The following is a 27,508-nucleotide window of genomic DNA, read 5'->3' on the forward strand; positions in this document are numbered from 1 at the left end:
TCAAATTTACATAAGATATTGATATTTAACTGTGAAATCACTGAGAAAACATTTCATTTTGGAGCTGTTACTTTCATGAAAAATGCTTTTTGATAAAGGAATTTCTTTGGAATGAATAAATGTAGTCACTGTTTTTGACATTTTGACTTTTATATCAAAAACAACAATTTACTTTATGAGAAATTAGAATTTAATTTTATAGGAATTGGTTTTAAGTTTCCAAGGTATTATTTTCTTTGTTGTGTGAAGAAACATTGCTATTAATATATAAAAAACCTTAGTTAGGTTTAATTTAATATTTTCGAGTTATTTTTGCATCCAGAAAGTAAGGGTTTGCTAAGGAACTGATGAGGTATATAGAGAAGGGAAATATTTGCCTCTAATAAAGTTTTAAAAAAGTATCACATAAATAGATGACTATCACAAATGGGTATTGTAGATGTGTTAACTTTACATAGTTCTTGTCTCTTTATTAGGGTGGCTATAGCTATAGTAGTTTACCTAACAGCTAACTTGTAACCAGTGTACCAAGTATGTCTGCATCACTGTTTGTTTTTAAGAATAATATGCTATATATTGAAATGGGTTTCCCTATCAGATTATAAATTAGTTTCAAACAAAGAATTCTGCCCAAATGTATCATTTGGAGTATATTTAACTCAAATGCTGAATCTTCTTTAGTATCATTTCACCAAAAGTTTTAGGAGTATTTCAGTAAAGTCAAGTTTAGAAATAAGAACCAAACTTTGTGAACCACTTAAAAATATACACTTTAAGAATTATGAAAATAAAGAAAAAAAAATTAAATTGCTTCAATCCTTATAAGACATATCTTGCTATTTTGTTGTTGTTATTCTTTTTAAAAATATATTTTTATTGATCTCAGAGAGGAAGGGGAAGGGAGAGAGAGATAGAAACATCAATGATGAAGGACATTGATTGCTGCTTCCTGAATACTCCCTAATGGGGATCAAGCCTGCAACCAGGCATTTGCCCTGGACTGGAATCGAACCTGGGGCCCTTCAGTCTGAGCTAAATTGGCTAGGGCTTTTGTTATTATTAATAAAGAATTGTGGTTCTCATAGTCCAAGGAGACTCTTTCTCAAAGCAGCATAGACCAGAAGTTGCCATTATGAATGAGATTGCTCCTTTGGTAAAATTTACTTGGACAAGAAGGAGCTCTGTGGAAAGCCGCGTGGAAGATACAACGATGACATTGAAGCAGCCCTTTTCTAAAGAATTTCTGTCTGGTTGTGGAGTAGAAGGCCCACCCGTGTTCTATCTTGAATTCTTTCTGTGCATGCCCAGGAGAATGAAGACAGCATGCTAGGCCAGCTTACAGTAGGACAAAGTCCAGACACAAGAAATTCCATGGAATCTGGCCTTTTAAACTGATTCTTGAGGGAGATGCAGAACTTAAACAGGTGGAAAGTGATGGAGGTGGGAAATGACCCACCCATTCTGTGATAGCCATGGGTTGTGCCTGTCACTTGACTGGCATTCTGTTTTATTCGCTTCTGTTCTGATTTGCAGTTCCTCATTTGATTGCTACAAAATCAAAAGGAGAAAAAAAAGTCTTTGGTAGGAGACATAATTCATAAGGATTTCTCTGGATAAATTTTGAGTTTTTGGGTTTCTAGTCTCCTGGTCTATAAGTCTCTAAAAAGACAATTGTTTTAATGTTTCTATTGTTCGACATTTGGAGGCCCACTTTAGTGGAGGGGAATGCTAAGAATCTTAAATGGACACATTTAAAAAAAAATTAAATTGATCTTTATTGTTCAAAATATTACTTTACTGAAATACTCCTAAAACTTTTGGTGAAATGATACTAAAGAAGATTCAGCCCCCCCCCCCCCCCCATTAAAATGGACACATTTAAAATAGCTGTATTTTTTTAATCAAAAAATTCATATTCAGAGTGAATCCTTTTATGTGTTATAGAGTAAATTTTTAATGTAAATAGTCTCTCTTTTTTTTGGTAACTTACTTGCTTATATCTTATCTAAGTTTTTGGTTTCTAGTCTCCTGGTCTGCTAGAACTCTAAATGAATAGTTGATTTAATGATTCTATTTTCTTCTATTTGGAGCTCATTTTAGTGATAGGAATCCTAATAAGATTTTTAAAGAATACATTTAAGTGGCCTTATTTTTAAAGCAAGAATTGCCTCCTTAGAGTGAATTCCTTTATATGATTTGGATTCATTTTTCAACTTAGTCTTTCTATAATTTACTTGATTCAAAAGCGTTGTACATTTGTATATTGCATTTGATGAAAGTGAGGCATGTTCTGTATCCTGTTGACTTTATATTAAAACCATTAGAGCAACCAATAGAAAAATGTGTGGGTACCTGTCATCATTTTTCTCTAAGACCCTAACAGTTTTGGAAGATAGAGAGTCTGGAAAATTATTTTTGACACAGTATAAAAATATGAGTTTGCTTGGCTTCCACAATAAGCTAATCACTGTGAAAGAGTCTGCTTCCATGTGTGATTAGAGCAAGCGTTTTTGACATATAAAATTTTGTTCTGATTAATGATCATAACAATGGATTTTGGGGGCAGATTTTAATTTCAGTTTTGATGTTTCATTATGTTGAGTGTTCAGCCATTTCACAGCCTGTTAAAGGTCTATTTCAAACATTGTTTTCCCCTTCTGAACATTTTCACACTATCTAATTATTAAGAGAACACACAGTATGTAGGACAAAGCCACATGTGCAAAATTGACAAACCCAGAAGTGTTATATTCTTAGTTGCATTACCTTCTTATTCATGTTTGGTAAAATTCATGTATTTCTCTCAAATTTCTCTTCTTTCCTCACTGAGTCTCATAGCAGGGATGCTGTACATGATATTGCAGGCATGCTGCTAGGAATATTAAAAAGGCTAAGAACCTCACGCGGAAGAATTCCGTGGAAGGAAAAGACTCAGCATGAACTGCCAATCTGTCCTCTCTCCCCTTTTAATTTCTCTGACTTTCTTCTTGGCAATATGTTGGGGGAAATATGGAGCTTTCAACTGTCATTTAAAATTTTTGATCTAAGGATTTGAGTTGACAGGCCCTATGCTTAATATCCAGGTCTGAACATTTCTTTCTTTCTCTAGAATGTTCCAGTCTCTCAGGCACCAGAGCTTGTTGGAAGTAGTAACAATCTAAAGGATGCCATTCAGCCAAAATCAGCCTATGATTGAAATGATTACCTAAGAGGAGCAATCACCATTTTCTATAAGGTGATTGCAAAGAAGCCAGAGAGCATGTGTTTCTCAGGCAAAATCAAGGACTAATCCTGTAAGCTTCCAAGACCTGTTCATAGTGAACCTATTGCTATGCCATCCTAATCCAAACAAAGTTATAAAAATAGGCTTGCTATGAATATAAATTTTCTGCAGATAAAATACAGGCTGCAAAATGCCAAAGATCTGTAAAAATTCTGTGTGTTTACATATTATTCATAGATATACTGTGTCAGAAGATATATATCAATAAATATATATATATACACACACACATACACACACACACACACATACACACACACATATACTTGTAGGTAAAATGCAAACGGTATTATCATGATTATTATGTTAATAATATTGGTTATAATAACATTGCGAAATGTGTGATAACAAATGAGGTAATAACATATGTTTGAAACACAAGAGACTGAAGCAAATCAGATACATGTTGTGAGCCAGTCTCTTAGAAAGAGTAAGTCCTTAACTGACAAAGAGATTTATTTTTAAAGAAGGCATCAAATAAGAATACATTGAATTATTAAATGTTGCCGCATTTGATAGAAGTGAAAGCTGTAGCCCAGGACTTAGTCTTAGGTTGTATGTCTTTCCACGGCTGTAGCCCCGGCTTTCACTGTCTCCATGTAGAAAGATAGAGAGGATTATAGGAAAAGAGACAGACAGGGAAGTTCAAATCTTTATTTAGGTAGATGGGCAGGTTACAGAGAGAAAGGGGAAAGAGGAAAAGATTGTTCTCATGCTCCAGATACATTTAGAGTGGATAATTTCTTGACAACTTTGTGTTATATAAACCTCCTCTATGGATGTTAGTCATTTACCCAATGCCAGGGTGTAGGGAAGAAAGCCTCTACAGGTGACTTACCCACATTTGTTTTTTTAGAGCGCGTGGACAGTAGATGTTGGTTCTAGGTCATCTATCTTTAATGTATAAGTAAGTGCTTTCACTCTAACAGCTTTTGAGTAGAAGGTTAAAGGCATTTCACTCACAGAGATGCATGTAGACACCTTCATTTTTTTTTCTTCATTGTCTCGGTTTTGAGTCAGCAGAAAAATAAAGGGATAAATAAAACTCGAGTGAGGAAAACCTGGAATTCACCACAATTCCTTTGAATAAGAGTATTTTTCTTAAAATGTTTTAATGACAATTATCATTAGTGCATACTTAATTTTATTGTAGAAAACCCAAATTTGGCCAGCCAGCCGTAAAGATCCTGAAGGAGATGAGTAAATACTTGTGTAAATATTGATAATGCCCAGAAAACACACTTGATCTTAGCCAAAAAGCTGAAAAGCAATCCAGAAAGCAATGGAAAACCTTAAAAATTATGATTTCTATATCGCGACCCTTTTCCTAATTATGGATTAAAAACTTTTACTTGCTACATGAAAAGGATTTGGAGCTGCCATTTCCCCTAAAGCTGCCTTCCACACTTCCTTCTGCAGTACCCGCAAGTACTTATTCTCTTTACAGTGAATTCTTGCAGATCAAGGAAAGACATCCTGGGAAGGAAATCGAGGAATAACATTTTATATAAGGCAATACTTCATATCTTTTGATGAAAGCACATTTTGTGTTTCCCTTCCAGGCTGCTGAATAGGCATACAATGTTTTAAAAAGGGTAAGAAAAAAATTATCATCAATTCCTTTGGGCATAACTATAATGGTGAGAGTTAAGTAACAAGTGCATAAAACTTGTTAGGATTAATTTTTGTGTTTGCTTAAAATATTAGTTATCTCGCTAGGCACTGCTGTGGTCCGTGACAACTTAAAACAATGTCTATATGGTGTTGATCTCTGCAAAGACATGGGTTCATTCATACTGCTTGACCAATAGAAATGCTATGTGGGTTCCAAACAAAAGGAAGCAAAAGGAAAAGAGCCCCTCATTTTCTTTCTACCTTCTTGCCACCAGGATCTATGCTTACAGAAAGAAGGTTGGGGAGCATTTTCCCTGAATTACTGTAGTTGCAGAATGTTACCTTCAGCTGTAACTTCTTGTAGCATTTAGGCAGTCAACAGCCCAGATAGCCTACCAGACTGTTGGAAGGAATATTTGAGGGGGACACACTCAAACTTTTACCTGTCTTGAAATAGTTTAGTCCAAATTTTGAGGAACTCAGACACTCGATTATTCACTGGACTCCTCCTCTCCAACCTCTCTGTGCCTGCCTTTGCATGCTGACTGAATATGGTGTGTGCTGCGGTGCCATAACACACAGTGATCTTTGTGCTTTTCTTTAGTTTATTGCCCCATAAATCCTAGAACCTAAAATCATTTAGTATATTGTTCTTGTTGGAAAGGAAGCCTGAAGAGCAAAGCTTGGAGTTTATGGCGGAAATGGAGCAATGTGGGCAAGCAGAGTGGCATAGCCAAAATCATGCCACAGAAAATGCCTGGTTAGGAGTTTACCAATGGTACTTGTCATGATCACTGCCAGGTACTAAACCCTATCACCATTTCTGTGAATAACCTGCTATTGCCCCTATGCGCTGTATCTCTTGCTTTCTGGCACTCATGTTTTGTGAAGCATCCAGGGTAACTGCTGGGTCTTTAGGATCTGTCAGTATGATGTCAGCAATCTCCTTAACTGTTGTGATCGCCTGGGGCTTTGCAAGATGGTCAACGTTCTTGCAGACTAAGTGGTGGAATACGGCCAAAGAGTAGATGTGATCCTAAGGCAAGACATTGAAGAAAGTGTTAGAGCCATCCTTACTAGGAAAAATAGACTTTTGCTGGTGTTTCTGTTTTATAGGATCCAGTATTTGTACAGAGGTTGCAAAATGGGTTCCAGGTGCTGAATCAACTTGTTCTTAAAAGCTGACCATGTCTGGAATGGCAGGTAGACATCCATTCACCCTTGATTAAGCATATAATAATTTGCTGCTATTCTTCAAGATCCATTTATTCTATGCACATATAAGAAATTACCATATCTGCATCTCTCAGGTCTCTTATACTGTTGTTAACGTCTGCCATTCCTTCAGGGATGTTGTATTACTTTGATTATTACTTTGATCACAAGGAAAAGAAGCTCAAAGAGGTTGGCTAGTTCTACCAAAATAACCTTGTCTTATGGTGCAGTGGGATTTTTTTCTTAGGATTATCTCTAATTCTGCAATTGAGAACTGCAGAAATAACCACAGCATGGGTTTCAGGTGCCACTGGGATTAATGTGAAGTAACTTCACTTATAACTTGACCTCCAGAAACTCCTTCTTGACTGTTAGATTGCAGTGTTATGTGCTCAGAATTAATTTTGGTTCACAGTGCCCAATGTCAGGTATCCCCCCAAAAATGTATGCATACTTTGAATAATTATAAAGGCAGTGTTTATTAAAATACATTTCATTTTCACAATAGAATAGAATTAGCTGTTATAGTGTGTGTACATTTTTTTGTGACACCCTGTATTTTTCTTCCTTCAGTGTCCATATCTGCTAAATGGCCACAAAGTCTTTTGCTGAAGGCTAGACAGAGACTTGTGAACTGTACTTATCATGGTACTGAAGATAAATTGGAGCTTTTATTAAAGCCATTTGTCACTTTCAAGTTGATCTTTAAAATATGGTAAAATAGAACCACTAAATGTGAAATTCTCAGTTCCTTCTTGTTTGTGTGAATTGACCAACATTTTCAATTATCTAGGCCAATCTTCTTTTCCCGTAGTTCTTAACAAGGGAACCTACTTTCACGCTGTCCTAGAAGAGGCTGGAAATGATACACTTAGTCTTTCCTTTCCTTCACCTAAGTAGGTTGATGGACATTATGTTCAGGGGAGGTGTGCTTTCCGTTCCTGGCAAACAAATAAGAAACCAGGACGAAAGATGGAAAACTGCCTCGATGTTTATGTTAATTTTTTGAGTTGCATCTACACAATGATGATTTATTATACTTATATTATCAACATACTCTAGAGTCTAGAGCACATGTGTCAAACACAAGGCCCGCGGGCCAAATCTAGCCCGCCAGGCCTTGCAATGTGGCCCGCACCGCGCTGTCATCACTGCACTTCGCTGTCAGTTTATGACTGTTCAGTAAACCATTCGGCCCGCGATTTAGGCTGGATTTTAGATTTTGGCCCCTTCTCTGATTGAGTTCGACACCCCTAGTCTAGAGCCTTAGATTTGAGATGGAGGATTGCATGTGGCTAAGAACTAGGCCAGACTGCCTGGCTTTGAACACCAGTTCTGTTGCTTAGTATTCTTGTGACCTTAGAGAAGTCATTCAATGCCTCCAAACCCCATGTCTTCATCTCTAAAATGGAGGGAATAGTGCATGTCTTGGAGGCTTGTTATATGGATGTAATCAGAAAATAATTGTAACACACAGAGAGCATTAACTAATATTAGCTAATATATTTTTAAAGCTTATAAATTTTAAATTATAGAAACAAAACTAAGTAACACCAGATGTAAATGCTTTTATCTTCCATGTTAGATCATCTTCGCTGCTCATTTCCTTAAGAGCACATTTATCCTGCATACATTTCTTAAATACCTCCTCTGAGCAGGGCCCCATGCTGATTTTCACAGGACCTGCTGTCCCTGCCTTCAGGGTGTTAGTTGGCCATTGTCAGAGGACACAGAGTTTTGTTGGTAAAATGCTGAGCACATAGAAGTTATTTCTTTCTTTTTTTTCTTATATGGGTTCCCTCCTATCCTAACTTCCTCAGTGCCCTAAAATTTCACCTGTATAAAATCTTCTACTAAATCAGCATTATTCAATCAAAATTTAATGTAGGCCCAGCTAGTGTTGCTCAGTGGTTGAACTTCGACCTATGAACCAGGAGGTGGTGGCACATGATGATGTTGTAAGCTTGATTTCTAGTAGGGGTCATGCAGGAGACAGCCGATCATTGATTCTCTCTCACATTGATATATATATATATATTTTTTATCTCTCTCTCCTTTCCTCTCTGAAATCAATTTAAAAAATAAAAAATAAAATATATTTTAAAGCAAATAGAATGTAGAGCACAAATTTTACATATATAATTTTATATTTTTTAGTAGTTTCATAAAGGAGTAAAGTGAATGAGATGAGATTAATTTTAATGTATTTGATTTCATTTAATATATCTAGAATAATATCATTTATTTCAACCTATCCTATCTAATAAAAGAATAATATGCAAATTGCTCATACCTCTGCTACACCCACAAGCCACACCCCCAGCCAATCAGGAGCGAGTATGAAAATTACCCCATCCAAGATGGCTGCAGTCACAGAGAGATGGGTTTCCCGGCAATGGAGGAAGCCAAGCTTATGCACACCCTGGTGGTCCTGGACTCCACTCGAGGCTACAAAGTTTCAATTATAGAAGATAAATAAATCCCAACAAAAATGGCAGCAGCCACAGATCCGGAGAGAGCAGGAGGCTAGGGTTGCCCCCACAATGGAGGCAGCCAAGCTTCCTGGCTGGCCCAGGCCTCTGCTCAAGGCTCCAAAGTTTCAATTATAGAAAATAAATAAATCCCAGATACCAAGGCCTCTACTTGGGTCGCCGAAGGTGTGGCTAGCATGCAAACCACCAAAGGCCCCTTGCCCAGGCCACCCCATATCCCAAGGAAACCCCCAACCTGATCTGGGACACCCTACAGGGCAAACAAGCCAGTTCCCACCAGTGCACCAGGCCTCTATCCTATCTAATAAAAGAGTAATATGCAAATTGACCATCACTCCAACACACAAGATGGCTGCCACAAGATGGCCAGCAGGGGAGGGTACTGGGAGGGACCAGGCCTCTAGTCATAAGTATAAATAATTATGGATAAGGGGTGATCAAGCTGACAAGCAGAGACAGTTAGGGGTGATCAGCCTAGCAGGGGATGCCTAAATCGGCAGTTGGACATCCTCCAAGGGGTTTCAGATTGGAGAAGGTGCAGGCTGGGCTGAGGGGATGCCCCCTGTGTATGAATTTCGTTCCCCAGGCCTCTAGTTTTAAATAAAAAACTTGCTGGACAAAGTAGTGTTGGCTGTATATCCTTACTTTTCACTATGAAGATTTCATGCCAATAACTATTGGCATTAAATGTTTCTGTTGAGAAATCAGGTGTCTGTGGTGTGGAATGACTCAGCATAGGGATCCTAGCAGCTGCCCCTTCAGCTGTCTTCCCCCAACCACAAACTCCAGTCTCTTCTCACAGAATTCTAGTCCATTCCGCCATCCCTTTTGCTGGAACCCAGGGTGAGTGGCTGTGAATGAGATTTTGTGCATTGGCCCTTTAAGAAGATTCCTGTGTCTCTAACAGATTCTTCTCTCCCTGGGAACAGTGCTTCTGCTGATTTTCACAGCCAGGTGTTATGTGGGCATCTCTTCCTGGCTCTTGTGCTCTGGGCAGGGAAGCCCATCAACCCCTCCGGAATCTCAGCTGAGGGAACTGTGCAGCTGAGCTATCCCTCTGGAATCTCAGCTGCTGCCCTTTGGAGTAAGACCAGCTCTTTTACATCTCTGCCCTTCCTACCAGTATCCTTGTGGCTTCTTCTGTAAACCCTTGGTTGTAAGACTTCTATTTAGCTCATCTTTGATTAGCTATTTGGGTGGATTGTTCTGTATTATAGTTGTAATTCCAGTTTGGTCCTAGGAGGAGTGAGTGTATCACTCACCGATTCCACTGTCATTTTGCATTCTTAAAGCCTGGAGTTTGATAAGTTTTGCTAAGTCTGGGTTGGAATGGACTTACTACTTCTGTATGAAATATTTTATTTTACTAGACTTGAATTCTATGTTCAGTTGCTATAAGCAATTCCCTATTCATTGCTTTCTATGAGCCCTTACCTGTATTCACTGGATGGTTCGCCCTTATTCATTTTCATACCTGTCCACATTTGAATGGTAACGAAGCCTATGCCATCCTTGGGAGCTATAAAATGTTTGCGGTCTGCTTCCTATTCTTGCAAGTTGGAAGGTAACTTTGGAGATTCAGAGTTTTTCTTTTCTTTTCTTTCTTTCTTTCTTTCTTTTTTTCTTTCTATTTTTTTCAAATGCTATGTCTTTTTTTTATTTTTTTTTTAAAGAAAGTAACAACACAGTTCTTTCAAAACTTTGGTAGGGTGATGATCTATAGCTTCCATTTAGTTCCATATGCCAATAACCTCATCAACAGGTCTGTCAAGGTATAAATATCAAACACTTTCCTTTGCTCCTCAATTCCTTTGGCTATATCTCTCATTTAGGAGGTTGGATCTTTACCCTAAGGCTGAGTTTTAATGGGACTTTGTCCCACAAAGCCTTTCTCAGTCTTCTCTCTTACTGTTTGGGGTCTGGAGATACTTTCAAGTCCCCAAATTTCTGCACTTCCTCCTCTATCCCATTTTATTTTTCCCATAGTTTTTACCTAAGCTTATCTCATTCTTCTACAACTTTGCTAAATGCTGCTAATAATACCCAACACATGTAAAACATACAGGCATAGCAAGTCTGCTTTTCAAGTTACCATGGGTGAGATTTACCAAGTATTTCATTCTCTGCATGTACCAGCAAACTCCAGGTTTACTGCCTCCAGCATCAGTTTCCTTGTTACATGCTGCCTGACTGCTGGGCCAATTTTAGATATTTGTTATGGCAGCCCTCACTTGAAGCCAGTTATTTCTGTATTCATTAGGGCAAATGCTAGCTGCTGTTCTAGAGAATTTTAGAACTTAAAAGAGATTTTAGACATCATTCAGTATATCCAACTCCTCTTCGTTTTTGAAATCAGCAACCAAGACAGGAAACAGTTGAGGCTTTCCCAGAGCCACACCATGACCTGGAGGCCATACAGGCCTGACTGGGTTATGGCAGTCTTTGGCCCTTCAGCCATTAGCTTAGCATTCTAGAGGCTTTCTGAATATTTTAAAACTAAATTGGGACCAAAGATCAAGTCTAACTCTATGATGGCATCAGCCTGAGGCTCAGACAAAAAGAGAAAAACTCAGGAAACAATTGGAACATCAGTAAAAATGTCTCAAAAAGAGATAGAGGCTAGAAAAACCTATATTGCTATATATATCTTTTGTACATTTTCCTGCTTTAAATCAAAATGTTAAGAACATATCGGTGGCATGGTTTTTAGGTAGTGATTTTGATATGGTCTTAGTAATAAGCCATTTAATATTTAGCTTAAAACTTCTACCAAATAATTGCCCTCTCCCTTCTCCCCCCCCCCCAGCCTGGTTCCCAGTCTTCCTCTCACCATGTCTGAGCTTCTAGTGAGTGGCAGGGGGTTGGTGGGGTCATTTTTGGGGGGAGAGGGGCCAAAGTTAAGGAAAGTGGTGAGTTGAAATAAAAACCATTATCTTTATACTTTGATGCTGTGTGGGAAGTAGCCTGCTGAGATTTCCGTCAACGCCCTCTCCCACACCACAACAAAATGTAATTTTGTCACAGTCTCTATCACAGCAGCTATCATTGCCCTAACAAATACAGAAATTAGTAGCTGAGCTGAAACCGGTTTGGCTCAGTGGATAGAGTGTGGGCCTGGGGACTGAAGAGTCCCGGATTCGATTCTGGTCAAGAGCATGTACTGTGGTTGTGGGCACATCCCAGGTGGGGGGTGTGCAGGAGGCAGCTGATCAATGTTTCTCTCTCATTGATGGTTTTAACTCTCTATCCTTCTCTCTTCCTCTATGTAAAAAATCAATAAAATATATTTAAAAAATAAAAGAAGAAAGAAATTAGTATCTTCAAGGGAGGGACTGCCATTTTAGACAGCGTGACACTGTAAGTATAGGACAATGTCTGGCACGCTGCAGGGCTCCATCATTCTGTCATTCGATAATCCAAGTGGTATTTATGAAGCACCTGTTCTGTCCCAGGCCCTGTGTTGGCACTTAGGACACACACACAACCTGATACAAGTATGGTGCCAGGATCTGAAAGGTGATGTAATTTATTAAGTTTCAGAATGTCGTACTAGACTATAACATTGGGAGTAACATTTTTGAAGGTGATAAAGTTTTCCTGGACATAGATGTGACCTTCTTGAATACTCACTCTATCTTCTGTCACAGAGGCAGGGGAGATGAGCTTGGAGTCAATTTCTTTGGGAATTTTTCCCACCCTCAAGCCTGATCAGATGGGTTAGGCCATATTCACTCTGAAGGTGTTCAGTATCTGGGGATTTTTTTTTTTTTATGAGCATATCTTTAGTTTTTAAAGTCCAAGTCAGTGTAAAAGTTGAATCTGCTCTTGTGGAAATTGTTTTACAAACTGTTACAAGAGCTGAATAATAAGGAATGCCTGTGCCCTGGCCCTGTAGCTCCGTTGGTTAGAGCATCATCCTGATACACCAAGGCTGTGGGTTCCATCCCCTGTCAAGGCACATACAAGAATCAACTAATGACTGTATAAATAAGTGGGACAGCAGATTGATGTTTCTCTCTCTTCTTTTCTTTCTTTCTAACAAAAAAATAATCAATAATAATAATAATAATAATAATAGTAAAGAATGCTTGCACACCAAGATTAATTATTTGGAATGCTTTCTTAGTAACTTTGTAAGATGTGGTGAGTAATCTCAGAGAACATAAATTCTTATGCAGAATCATACTATGAATATGAGTTGTATCCCCATAACCTTAATTTATATGAGAAAATTCTTGTTCTTTTAAACATTTTTATAGAGGGGGTTAGGAAGGAGCAGAACTTGGACATGTCAATTATTGCAATGCTGGGTTTCAGTTAAGTAAAGATGGCATGCCAAAAAAATGGTGTGTGCGCCAGCAGTCATCTGAATAGGACTTTTAAGAAACTGTTTAGATGTCTTATTTTGATTTAGAGAAGAGGCTATGTGTTTCTCTGATTCTTAGACCTAGAAAGAAACTCGTCTTTATTTTTGTTTATCCTGATAGACTTGAGTTTATCCTGATAGACTTGAGTACAGCCATGAAAATAAAATTCACAGAATGAGAAGTAAAAGCAATGAGTAAATATGAAGAGATTAAACATTTTCTACTAGGCTGGGCAATGTGAATTAAAACCCAGCATGATAATATTTTTCCTTTGTCAATTTGGCAAATATTCCAAAAGACTGATGCTGACTTAAGTTGGTGAAGGTGTGAGTAAACATCCTTAGACACTGCTGAGGAGTGATTAGCGTGGTAATGAGTGATAAATTCTGGAGGAATGTCATCCTATGCCTTATCCTGATGTGACTTTCTGAATCATATTATGTCTTGAATGTACAAACCTTTTAAAATTAGAGGTGTACTTTTGTGCCAAAAGCGTCAATACAAAAATAATATGAGGAGGATTCTGACAGGATTTATGTTCCCAGGAATTCCTCACTTCAAGAGGAATATGTGTTCTCACTTATTTGGTTGGAGGAATATGGGCACAGGATCATTGGATAGACCCAGAGTATGTGCAGCAACCAATAAACACTTAAAATTAAGAATATACTTTATAATTTTTTACTTCCCACTAATTTGGTTATTCATCATGCTCTGATGAAATCATCACTGGCTGGAGTCTAGGCCTGGCTTTAATTCCAATATGGTCATGATCATGGGGCTCAATGAGGCAACATCCTGATGAGGCTGGAGGCTCCTAGAATAGCCTGTCATGATCTTTATTCCACACACTCTCTGCTTCAATAACCAATTCCTCTTTTACTGTAATTTCTCCTTTATGTTTTTTTATTTTTGCTGCTAGAAACATCTCTCAATTCTATTCCTTCTTTCCATAAACAAATAATTTCAGGCATTGGTGCCAATGATTATTAAGCAAAAATAAGGTAATAAATAGAAGGCATACAGACATATTTGCCATTATATGGTTTTAATCAAGGCAGCATTAACATTAGTATCAAATTTTATATATACTCTGAGATCTAGCTTAAGTTAAAAGATTTTAAAATCTACTTTTTTCTCCCTTACCCCTTTATTTTAGTAGGTGAAAAAAAATAAGGGTCTCAATATTACTATAGTGATTGAATGTGGAAAGTTGAGAATCTGCTGTTGTTGTGGACATTAGATGAAAAAGAATAGCAGTAGAGCTGTATCTGACCACCTTTTGCATAGTATTTTCACAACAATAAAAGAAAACCCAGCCAAAACCGGTTTGGCTCAGTGGATAGAGCATTGGCCTGCGGACTGAAAGGTCTCAGGTTCGATTCTGGTCAAGGGCATGTACTTTGGTTGCAGGCACATACCCAGCAAGGGGTGTGCAGGAGGCAGCTGGTCGATGTTTCTCTCTCATCAACGTTTCTAGCTCTCTATCCCTCTTCCTTCCTCTCTATGGAAAATCAATAAAATATATATTTTAAAAAGAAAAGAAAGAAAAAAAGAAAGAAAACCCAGCCCTAGCTGATCTGGCTAAGTGGATAGAGAGTATCAGCCAAAGGACAGAAGGTTTCCAGGTTTGGTTCTGGTCAAAGGCATGTACTTGGGTTGTAGGCCAGATCATGCAGGAGGCAACCAATGTATGTATCTCTCACATCAATGTTTCTTTCTGTCTCTCCCATTCCTTTCCACTCTCTCTAAAAATCAAGGGAAAAATATCCTTAGTGAGGATTAAAAAAAAAAGAAAACACAGCAGAACTACTAATGCCATTTGGGTGTAGATCCAAACATAAGCACCATACTTCTTAATCATTTTAATATTGGAGATTATCTTTTACAAAGCAAGGGAATGTCTTTAGAACCTGTCTCCATGGTTTTATGATTTAAAAAAAAATCACTTAGGATCTCCATTGTTATTAAGTAAAACACATGAATTTGAGGAAGATCAAAAGAATGACTCACAGAAGGATGGCTATCTGGCATGTAAACATCTCTAAGCCTCTAAAGAGAATTGTTATCCTAGTGAAAGAAATTACCTTGCTCAGAATATCATGCTGATGAACATGCAAAGATTCAGGGAAGAAAATAAACAAAAAATACGTCACCCATTTACAGGCTGTATCTTTTTGTCTCTGTGTCTCACTAATCTACTGTGATTATATCATTACATTTTAATGGGCACATGGCTGAATAGTCAGGAAAGAAAGAACACCCAGAACAAAGCAGGAAAATCCTGCTCTGGACCCGCCTGAAGCATTGTCAAAATGGAACTAGCTCATCAGACTTGTAATGTCACAGATAATGTTGCTTAGAGCAAATCTAGGCTTAAGGGATTCTATTAAAAATATTAGTGACTAGGACCAATAGCCATTATACAATCACTAAAATCATGTGAGTATTTGAGAAGGGCTGAAAATTGAATAGATTGCTGGTCTATTTTACTTCACCTCACGACCACACTTAGCTGAATTTTGAGTTGCTCTAAATGTGCAAATGTTACTGTATGTCATTTTTTAATCTGAAGACTCAAAAAAGACTAGAAGCTTGAATACATAGAGTGTGTTTACTCAGATGTTTTCACTCACATTAAAAAGACCAATGCATTGTATAAAACATAATGGCTTTGATACATAAAACTACATTACGATATGTTTCGTATTTATAAATCATCACTAAGGATGGTCCAGGAGTTTAGGGGCTCCTGGACATCACTTGCAGAAGTGGGCAAGCAGAAACAGTAGTGGTGCTGATGGTGGAAGAAACCCAAGGATCAGCTGTAACCTAAGGCAACCCCAATTCTGTGGGATGAAGATTGACTGTGGGCTCATGAAGCAACCAACTGTTTCCTGTCACACTCTTTCTCTTATTTCCTTCTTCTGTCCTAGCATTCACACAAAATTGGGCAAGGAAAACACCGGAACCCCACAGTGAAGGTTCCATGAGATGCACCCAATGAACCCTAGTTGTATCCATTTTTCTAACTTAAGGCAAATGCATAACTATTGAATACAAGTTTGCTTACATTGGTTATTATATCTCAGATGTCACTGTGGGTTGGTGTTCTCCTTTCTGGGAGTTCCTGGTGTAGGGGAAGGAAAGCTCTTCAGAGGAGGAGTCAGTAGAAGTGCTCCTGGTCCCAGCTCTGCTATTAACTAGCTGGGTGACCTCAGAGAAGACCTGTCAGGGCCACAGGTGGTCGAAAAGAGAACACCGCCTTGGTGTTTCACTTGGCTTTCAAAAGAGATTTGTGGAAAAGCGGCTGACTTGCCTCTAGTTTTGTCTTTAACTTTACAAGTATTTTAAACATTAAAGACCAAGGAAAGGTATCAAGGGAATGATTTAGATTTAGTAACTACTTTAGCTTGCCAACTAGCCGTGTAGCTTACAGTAAGTACATGACGTCCCAGCCTTAAAAATAAAATTTGCCTATTCATATAGGCATTTCTGCTGAACTTACATGGAAACCTTTTTCCTTTTATCACTAGTGTTGTACTTTAATTTTTGTAGTGCAACAAAATGTGATAGGGTTTTCAAGTGAATTTTATGCCGAATATATTTTCTAAAATTTGCTTCCCGATAATCCTAGACCAGTTATTTGCCTATGCTAAGCTACTTTCATTTTAAAAATAGATCTGTTCTACGAGACTTAACTTGGCACTGGTTGATGTCCTCTTATCCGAGTTATTTAATTTAAAAATAGAACTGTCTCAGTAGATCTGTATCAACTAGTTTATGATCGTTTCTATCCAGAGTAAACTCTAATTAGGCAGCCAGTTCTACGGAGTCATGCTTGGGAGCAGTATAATCCAGTTATCTTTCCTTTCTGGCATCCTGACCAAATAGAGTTTTGTTTCCAGGTTGGTAATTTCAGTGTATTTAGCATGTATGTTTTTTCTTAGGCTAAATTTAAGATTCTCAAGGGCTGAGGGAATTTTATAATTTGGATGAAAAAGAGATTGCCATTGAAAAGTAGTTAACATTTAACATTTTGAGAGCAAGTAATCAGCCCTCGACTGTTTTTAGATCAATCCAATTACTCTTTTACCCAGAGCAATTTTAATTTGAAATGCTTTGCTACACCTTTGGGTATTAAAAGTAATCAGTATTTCTGTGATTGCATATTTCTAGAGCACAAGTGTTAGAAACACCATTATACAGTAATAAGGGATAGGTTTTCTATTGTCTGAATTGTTTTAATTTTCAACCTTTAAATGAAATTTGATGCTAAGTTTGACAAAGTGAAAATGTTTCATATTTTTAGAAATTAAATGAATATTTATTTTGTGATGTCTTAAGCCGTCAATTTTAATGCAGAAACTCTTTTAACCTTCTAGATTCGTAGAAATGTAGTAATTTATTCACTCTATAAAGTCTAAAACTTAATAAGTTACTAGTACAGAAAACAAAAATAAAATATCTTATATATCACCTACTTTTATAATTAAAAATAGCTTATATATTTTGCTATTTAAATTTGGTATTTTAAAATTAATTTTTAAAACTGGACTTTTTACCAGATCCGATTATATAATGTGACATCTTGAAGTATATTCAATCAGATTTATGAGCTCCTCATCAGTAAGAATAATTTCTTCCTAAAATGATCACTTGTAGAATTTTGCCATCTAATTCTTTAAATCTCCTGTTGTTTTTTTCCCCATCCAACCAGCAGAGAGCACTTTAGCTTACAATAAAAGTATTGTGTATATATAAGTGAATAAAGACAGGTTCATGCTTTATCAATGAAATGGGGAGATAAGTATCTTCAGTCATAATCTCATTCATATCCTGCCAATTCGTTTACTTCACCAATTTTCTAAAGCTTTCATCAATTTAAACACTTTCACAGTTTAAAAAGTTACTATAATGATACACATTATTTGCTGTGTACTTGGCCAGACATTTTCCTGTTAGTTTTATTTTCTAGATCTAAAATCCTAATTAAAGTTTTTACACGAATAAACTAAATTTAGTTTCAATTTTATGCACCTTTGATTTTTAAAAAAAGAAAAGGAAATAGGCTCACACTCTGTGGCTACTCAGTAAAGAGCTTCCAAAGACTTTTCTGGGGAGGCGATTCAACTTAGTAGTTCTTTAGACACTAGGAATCAAAATATCAAAACTCTTCTATAGTTGGAGGCACTATCTCTGTGGCTTGATTAATGAAGGATGCAAAGATTTAGATAGTCTGACTCTGTCCACCTGCTTATACAGAAATGTTATCCTTGTGCCTCAGAAGGTCCACCTCTAACAAATCCAGGTTTATCTGATGGAAGTAAATGAACGATAGAGGTGGTACAAGTACTGCTGGTTCCTTAGAGTTCCCCGTATTTTGAATATGAGGAAGAATTGAATCGTGGGGGACGTTGAAAGGTTTATTCTGCCACATTCTGGTTTTCTACCTTTTACTGCAAGACCAGAGGAACATGGCAGAAAAATAGCAGAAAACAGGAACTGTGGGTGGGTAGCAGGTTAAAGTCTAAACGGAAACTTGGAAGGTCAGAGATGCCTGGCACCATTTAGAATTCTGGCCACACCAGACGTACCGTGGTGTGGAGATGTATGTCACTGTAATGATCGAGTGTGGAATCTCACGGTGGAAAAGAAGCTCCAGCAGCTAACCCACAGTTCATAAAGACCATGTAGCTCTTTGTGGGGTCATTCGCACCCCTGACTCTGGCCTGTGGGGCTGTGGGGAAGCCATCTAAAGGATCCCTTATTCTCAGGCCTTTCTGTGAGTGTGGTGGTTCGAAGGGTAGGGAAAGAAGTGTGTTGGTTGCTTATACTGTAGAGACAACCCCCCTTTGTATATAATAAGTAAAGAATGGGGAATATTTTAGCATAAACATCTGTTCTTTTGGCTCAATATTCTAAGCATTGTTTTTCCCAAACAGTGTCAAATCCTTTGGCACACAGCACTGAATATTAGCCCCTGTTATGTCCCTGTAAGGCTGTGCTTTATATTATTTTAACCCAATTTCTCCAGAATGCAAGTGTTAGCATTGATTTTTAACCCAATACCTCCTGAATACAAATGCTAGCGTGAGGAAATAATATGATTCTCCCCCAACTCCCCCTCTGAATTCTAGGCCTCAAAAGGTGGATCTGACCCTTTTTCCATTTTCTTCCCACTTTTTCCTCCTTTTCACCTGTTCATGTCTTCCTTCTCTACACCTGTATCAGTCATCTGCTGAGAGAGACTTGTTTTGATCTTAGTGGTTGCCTGTGGCAGCTCGTACAACCTTGCTCCTTCCTGAATCAGAATGTACCTGGCACTCTTCAAGAGATGCTTAAATGACAGCTTCTGGGGGTAACTCAGCTGTTTAAATGGATAGAAGGCCTGGTGAGGGAGTTTCCACCCAGCTGCGAACCCCCCTCCTCCCAACACACACACACACACACACACACACACACACACACACACCATCCTGAAGCCCAGGTCTCGGGATGGCATGAAGCATGGAGTGTATACCTTGACCTGAGAATGGCACTGCCCTAAACATGGGGTCAGGAAGCACAGAACGTTCTTTCCGCTTGTTCTTAGCAATTCCCGAATATTCTGGTTTGTTGGTTGATTGGTATATTCATGGAAGGCAACCAACGATTAAAAATGATAGCAAATTAGATACGAGGCCTTCTGTAATTAGCCCTTCATTAGAAATCTTGAGCTGAAAATTGGCCATTTGCCTAATGCTTACCTCATAAAAGAAAAGTAACAGAGAAAGTATAATCTTGGTTTTCTCTAGCTGTAGTAGGGCTCTTTATTGTTTGAATCATGGAGTGTTTTTTACCAACCAGTAACCTGATCTTTTATCACTCCCTGCGCTGCCTCCTCCTTTGGTATGCCCTGATGTATTCACCACATGTGCTCATATGGGAGGCTCACAGCACTGAGAGCAATTTACATTCGGCTTCTCAGCCTGCGCGAAGCAGCAAATCAGCCTCTGGGAAGGCTTGGGAGACTTGTCAGCAGTCTGTAGCTTATTTCTGTGTGTGAGGGTGTGTGTGTGTGTGTGTGTGTGTGTGCACGCGCGCGCGTGTGTGTCTCTCTCTTTCTCACCATTTGCAGGCTGGAATCACTGTGGAGGAATAAGCAACAAAGTCTTGTCAAGATTTTATCTCAGGGTAATGATGAGTCAAAACTGAAAGACTAAACTATTGGTTTTCGTTAGAGGAATTACCGACTGTTTGATGTAGAGAACACCCAGTTTCTGCCTGAGGAAAGCTGAACAGGCTACATTAGCCGCCCGCGGCTCTGACAGCAAGCAGCAGGGCTGGGTGTAAGCAGAGGCGGCTTGCCTGGGAGCCCCGTAAATGGACTTTGGTCTGAATGCTTTGACTCTTTGTCGTGGTTTTGGATGTTGGAATACGGGCAGTGATCTCCTGTCTTTGATCAGCTCACCTGATTTGAAGGAAAGATGAGTGAAGAACTAAAGGAGAAAAGTGCAAAACCTGCTCATAGGAAAAGGAAAGGAAAAAAGGTAAGAAATGAATAAGCAACATGTTCTCTGTATTGTTCTCCGGCTCTGGGAGGAAGTGATCTTCAGGCTGATTGTGTGGAGAGGCTGGATTTGAAGAAGCTGCTAGAATCAGAATGCTTTTGTTTTTCTGGTCTATTAATGGGTGTGTTCTGTGTTGAAGAAAAACATCACAACTCGGATATGTTGCTAAAATATTTAAACTATTTAAATAGTCATTTAGATTCACCGAAGTGGTGTGTTTTTCATACTGATATTCAGGATTATTAAGTAAACACATGTCTTAATTATGTGGGTGGATGTGTTTTTTTATCCCTTAAATTTTTCCAGATTGCTTGCTAATCAACAGGGTATAATTACTAGTGAATATTATTATGCTATAGATGTTTAGCTTTAACACATATTTTAGGCAAACTTAGGAAAACCTGTAGTTACACTTTAAGATTATGGTATGGAGGTGAACTCCATTTTAATTATTGATCAGCTTATGGCTGACAAATCTCTGATTTGCAATTGACTCTGCAGCTGTACAGCCATATACCTAATTTGTTTATTATAATATATGAAATTAATCTTGTTCTCCATGTAAATGGAAGAATCTTCAAAACATAAATAGATGATTATTGTAAACCTGTATATTCATTTTGATTTTCTTGGATGTGTGTCTTAAAATGTGCTCCTAACTTTTTAATACATTTTGAAACGAGGGAGGTAATTCCCTAGGTCCAGCATTTGCTTGTTATTCATTGTTGTGTATAGTGGCTTTCACTGGGCGTGCCACCAGTGGAAAAGTCAGTTGTGTATCTGTAAAACAAAGAAAACAAATCCTGAAAATAGGATTCCATTTCATAGCTACGTAAGGAAAACGTGTACTACATTTTTTATATCTATAATCAAAATCTTCAGATATTACATTTTAATTACTTAAGGTTGTTATACGTCATTGTGGCCCTTTAAAAATACTTCCTTGACCCAATGTAATGTATGCTCTATCAATGAACACGTAGAGAATGGCTGGTTGTAGTAGGGAAGATAAAGATTTCAACCATTCATTGAATTGTCAGGCACTTAAAATATTTTCACAGCCTGTTTATTATTTATGAAAGATTCATTTGAATATGAGACTCTTAAAGGAGCTACAATCAGCAGACCCTGAGGATACGTTTATGAATATGCCAGCCTTCTAGGGCAATGGTTCAACGTCCTACAGATGAGGAGGCTGTACAGACTGGCTATAAGTCAGTCTTGACTTCTTGAATATTGTCTCAGCAGGGGCTGATGATGTTGTAAAGGTGCTATTCTGATTTCCCAAGGGGGCAGGCCACAGCTGCACAGCAGGAACCATTTGTTTCATGCCTGGCGCAGTGGTGCTGGTCTCAGGGAAAGCTGTCGGCTTTGCTCATGTTTATGAGATATGGCCTGAAGTGTCTGACAGGCTCCACCATGATGCTGCGCACAGACTGTCATGGGGAGCCCAGGCAGACATCATGAGCCACGACAGTGCAATCCAGATTAAAGCGAGCAGTGGCTGGGCCAGTTGTAAATCACTGAGTGTTTATGTGGAATCCTTTAACCTGGACATTTTTTCTCTCTTCTTTGAAATTTTCCCAGCTGTGTTCCATTTCTCCTCATATAAAGCCATCCTACTCAGAGCACAATATTAAGTCAGTTGCTTTGAACCCTTCTCCCTTCCATTCCCAATGGCTGCCAGGGTACTCTTTATGAAAACCTTCATCATCACATCGTGCCCCCATTACCTTCCACTGAGCCTGAGGTTCCCCCCCCCCCGCCCATTCACCATCTACTTCATTCACATCGGACTCCATCCAAAGTAGATTCTTATCAGCCCTTGAGTTAATCTCTTTCTTCAGATGCTTACTTCTTGTCCCTGGAGAAGGTGTTTCTATGCCAGCTTGCTTGGTGGAATCCTACCAAGCCCAGAAGGGCCAACCCAGATCTTGCCATCTTCACATCTTCTCTGGTTAGAATTCAGTCAGTCTTCTGCATTGACCCAGCACCTTGTACTGTCAGGTCACTTGACATTCTGATTCTTTCTCATGTTATCATGTACCTTCTCTAGTCCCTTGTTCATGTTGAACCTATGGTATTCACACCAGGAGGCACTCAGCATGCTCTATGCATGCAGTTGACACTAAATAAGTATCTCATTGATTTATCTATGCCTTTTACTGACCAGAATACACTAATAATTTTCAGTGTTAGAGCAGATATATCAAGGAGATATCTTTTAACTTGATAGGCCTTTTCTTCTCACATTTATTTGCAAAAGCTTATCATATTTTTGGAGATATATATGTATATACATACATATACATCTCTCTCTCTCTCTCTCTCTGGCTCTCTCTCTCTCTCTCTCTCTCTCTCTCTCTCTCTCTGTGTGTGTGTGTGTGTGTGTGTGTGTGTGTGTGTGTGTATTCCTTGTCCTTCTGAAGCAAATATTTCAGAAGGACTCTGGGTGTTCCAGATTACCTACACTTCATGCAGCATTGGTAGGTTGGTAGGTGTGGTCAAATGAAAGCATTTCAGGTGTGAAATTTATGCAACCTGCCAAATCCTATGGCAACATGCTCCCTAAGTATTTAAAATATTTCCTAGTTATTTACAGAATTATTGATATAATATTAAGTGTGAAATTCTTTTTGATTAGGAATATATCTAAAAATTGCCTTAAAATTATGTGTTGGTATTGAGTGTTTTCTGAACAGATCACATGCTTATGTATTTGGATATAAAGTCTCTTATGAGACATATTTAATATCGGAGTCCGTGAGATAAATGTGATGGAACCATTATGTTATTTCTCTATTAGCATGCAGTAAATATTCATATTTTGCTCAGAAATATAAGGATTCAAATTGATGTTAGGAAATGTTTTTCTTCTAATAATTTCTAGACTTTGTTTTGGAATGTGAAAAGGCTATGTGTGTCTGTCCACATCTTGTAGCTGTTTATCTCTCCTTATCCTGTTTCCAAAAAGGGACTGACTAAAGGTCGGGTGACTTGAATTCTACTCTAGTCCTGCTTCTAACTTGCTATCTTGTCTTTGAAAAGGCAACCAAACTATCTGTACATGGGGATCATGTACCTAGTACTACTATTATGGTATCTGGTGTCATGAGAGTAAAATAGAAATCACTAATATTTTCAGACGAGGTTTTAAAATGATTACTTCTAACCTCATAGAGGTTGTCATCATGGAATTTTGGACTTACTATAGCGTGACTGATTCTCTAGTAGAAATGACAAATAAGGACTTATTGTCCACCTGGTATTATAATGACAGAGTGCTTGGTCTACCTAACCATTAAAAATTAAGGGTAAAAAGTGACATTTAATGATTTTATTTATTTAGCATCTGGATTCATAGCTAAGGCTGTGTGACTTAAAAATTCATAGATTCAGTGGCTTAAACAATAGAAATTTATTTCTTCACTGTTCTGGAGGCTGGAAGTTTGAGACTAGGGTGCCAGCCTGGTTGGGCTCCAGTGAGAGCTCTTTCTGGCTTGCAGATGGGTGCCTTCTTGTGGTGGCTGTGTGCTAACATCGCCTTTCCTTGGCATAGGCAAGTGGAGAGAGAAAAATAACTCTCTTCTTCTTCTTCTTCTTCTTCTTCTTCTTCTTCTTCTTCTTCTTCTTCTTCTTCTTCTTCTTCTCCTCCTCCTCCTCCTCCTCCTCCTCCTCCTCCTTCTCCTCCTCCTCCTCCCCCTCCTCCTCCTCCTCCTCCTCCCCCTCCTCCTCCTCCTCCTCCTCCTCCTCCTCCTCCTCCTCCTCCTCCTCCTCTGTTTTTCTTCTTCTTCCACTGATCCTATTGGATTAGGATCTCACCCATAAGACCTCATCAAACTCTTCTCCTCAAAGCCTCATTTCTAAATACAGTCTTGATGGCGTTAGGGCTTCATCATATAAATTGGGAGAAGGATGCAATTCAGTCCATAGGAGCATCTGAAAAAGGCCATGTTGTCCAGGTTCCAAACTTAAAAGATGCTTAATTAAACATGTGATGGTGATTTTCAGTGGGTGCTATGTAGAGGAGAGCCTTCATTTCCTGGGCCAAAGCCAGCTATGCTAAACCAATTCATGCAGAAAGCATAAAGGCACCAAACAAATGTGAATTCAAGTTCCATCAGTGACAGAAATAAGGGAGTGGTAAATTCTATCTGAGGATGATGTTAGGAAAGGAGAGACAGAGGGAGGCCTGCTTGAATTGATGTTCAAAGGATGTGTGTTTTCCAAGTGTCCCCCAGAGGGTCAGATGCTTCCAGAGAGTGTGGGATGAAAGAGGGAGAAAGACTTGGAGCAGTCTGGTTTGCTCAGGAATCGAAACATTTTTTTGTGTGGTCGGAGTGTAGAGTTCAGAGTTGTATTATTGCCAAGATGCAAAGAATGGAGAAAAGACAAGGACCATCTCAAAAGTCTCTTTTTAGTCCTGGCATTCACCAAAATGCTTTGAGGAGATGAATAGCCAAGTCAGATTTGCTTTTGAGAAAAAAAATTCTAGTATTTGCTAGAGATACAAGGTCATTATTTTATATAATCATTCCATCTGGTAGGAATATATGTCATATAGTTTCATTGCCAGTGATTACTGTAGACTTGGTCCCTTGAGTGTTTCATTCAGTGATTTATTTATTTATTTATTTATTTAGTGGCAGATTGGAGAAAAATACTTAGATATTTATACCCTGGTAGATAATGATTCCCATAGCAGTGAGTTTGCTTATTTTCTAGGGAACTTCAGTGAAGGCATTTTCACCATTTCACTTCAGTTGTCTTTTTCATCTTAAAAATCCAAAATAGCTTTATTTAAGTTGGTTTTTATAGTTTTTTTTCCTTTTTTTTTTTTTCCTGAGGATGGGTTTTACCACTTTCTGTCTTTTCTTCCTTCCTCCATCCTTCCCTCTCTCCACCATTCCCCCTTCCCCTCTCTCTTTTCTTGTCTCTCAATCTATCTCTTCCCATGTGCTTGTCTTATGCGTGAGAGCTGTGCTTGTTTATGCTCTGATAAAGCTTATATTACACAAATGTATATTTGTTTTTTAAAGGAGGGTCAAATGAATGTCTATTTCTGATTTTCATTCATTATTTCTAACGATGCTGCTGTTCCTTTTTAAAAATTAAATGTACTGGGGTGACATTGATTAAGAAGTGCGGGGGTTTCATTTTTGGGTTCTACTTTGGTTCTAGGCACTTTGATGAGAGCTGGGTACATGGTGTCCTCTGGTAAAATGATGGTGTGCTTGAGCACCCAGCACATGTGTTCCCTCTAGTTTTCATTTGCGTGTTTGGCCACCATTCAGGTTGCTCACTTTGTTCTATAAGCAAATAACCTCTCAAAGTCTTTCCTTGGTGAGCAGGCTGAGTTATTTAAATGATCATTCGCCGAGCATGATCACATGTTTAGGGCACTGTGACTTCTGAGGGGCTAATGGTACCCTGCAGGTCCAGTGCCTTTTATATACTTTCTGTTTCACTGTATGTATCACTGTCAAATGTTTTTTCTCTCAATCTTAGATAGCTAGAAATTGAAAGATTTAAAAATTCTCCATTATCCTTCTTCTTGATTGTTACCTTACTTTTACAAATGCTATCAACTTTTTAGTTTAAATATCCACGAAGCAGTAATTCTGCCTCCTGCAAATAATTAGCTTGTGTATGTGGATTTCCATGTTGTTTGTGGGTTTGGAACTTCGTTTTTTTGTAGGGACAGATCGAATGGATTATACGGGAACCTGGGAGATTACTTCTTGATTTCAGAATTTCATAAAATAATAGGCTCTCAACATAATACTGCCTTTTAAAAATCTACGTAATTTAACGAGGTAGATTTAGCCTGAGATTTTCTTCAAATTATTTAGTAAAAAGAGAACAGGAGAAACTGGTTAAAAATTATTTAGTGTAAAGCAGCCTTGGGGCACGAACTCTAATGTGGCTTTTAAAGGGAGGGAGGCATTGATATCGCACTGTTTTGAAATCCCTTCTCCATAATTCCTTAATCCAAATGAAAATCTGATTATTTTTCAAACTTCTTTGACCTGACCTGAACTCATATGGCAGCAAAACCTGTTCTGACCTTATGTGAAGCTATTTATAGTCTTCATTTATCTTACATAGTGTGAATATTTCTTTGTTTTGTTGCAGAAGTAAACATTCTTGGCTCCTGGAGTGCTGTCCTAGGGCACTTCTGGGGATGTCCATAATATCATTATATCCCTTTCTAAATCTGAAAAGTTCTGAGTCCCAAAGCTTTTCTGGCTGCAAGGATTTCAGATAATGATTTCGAATCTATACTGAGTTCTTAGCTGGGACTGGTGATGAGCTAGTATGACTAAAAGTTTAGCTTGGGGTGAGAGGGCTTGTATTTGCCCTTAATAAATTCCAGGTAGAATGGTGCTCTGTAATGTCAGGCGCTATATCAAAGGTTTGTATGCAGTTCTCAGTCTGTAGGAAAAATTATTTCCAGAAGCAATCTAACAGCTATCAGTTTGCTTGGTAATAAATCTGAACATTTGGACTGGGTGGTTTTGAAGATGATATTTATAAAGCCTGGCTTTCCGGTTTGTTTTAAATTTGTGAATTGTGGCCTATCTTAATTTTTGTTGTTCATTTGATGAGGTTACAAAAAAATAACTCAGGTTTATATTTTTTTGAAAGGAGACATAGAGACCTTGGGGAAATCATCACTTGATTGAATCATTGTGCCTACCTGTCAAGAAATTGTTTATCATGTGAAGGGTAATTAATTTTCCACAATTAGCACATAAAATTATTTCTCTGTCATCCACCTTCAGTAAAAATTCCTATTTATTTAAAAACTTATTTAAAAAATGTTTTCTTATATTTTTCTCTCTGTTACACAAAATTGTAAATATAGAGAAAAACATTACATGGTTATCTCATAGCTTAACGTCTGGAAGTTTCTCTCAACTCCTTATTCCTTTATCAATTTTATAACTTTAGTCATTGAAATCCATTGGTCCTGCCACCACC

General features: G+C 38.1%; 1 protein-coding gene across 9 annotated transcripts in view; it reads left to right on the forward strand.

Moving 5' to 3' along the window:
* ANK3 (ankyrin 3) overlaps positions 1-27,508 on the forward strand; it is a 555,635-nt gene that overhangs the window by 96,300 nt on the left and 431,827 nt on the right. For 7 of the 9 annotated variants that reach the window (XM_084903933.1, XM_084903937.1, XM_084903939.1 and 4 more), the window contains exon 1: positions 18,999-20,503. The exons of the other annotated variants lie outside the window; for them this stretch is intronic. In XM_084903933.1, coding sequence (XP_084760059.1) covers positions 20,441-20,503 — 63 coding nt within the window. In that variant the 5' untranslated portion in view covers positions 18,999-20,440. Of the gene's footprint in view, positions 1-18,998; positions 20,504-27,508 lie in introns of those variants that run through there. 9 annotated transcript variants of the gene reach the window in all.

Source organism: Pipistrellus hanaki (assembly GCF_964339955.1).
Source record: "Pipistrellus hanaki genome assembly, chromosome: 14".
Classification (NCBI taxonomy): domain Eukaryota; kingdom Metazoa; phylum Chordata; class Mammalia; order Chiroptera; family Vespertilionidae; genus Pipistrellus; species Pipistrellus hanaki.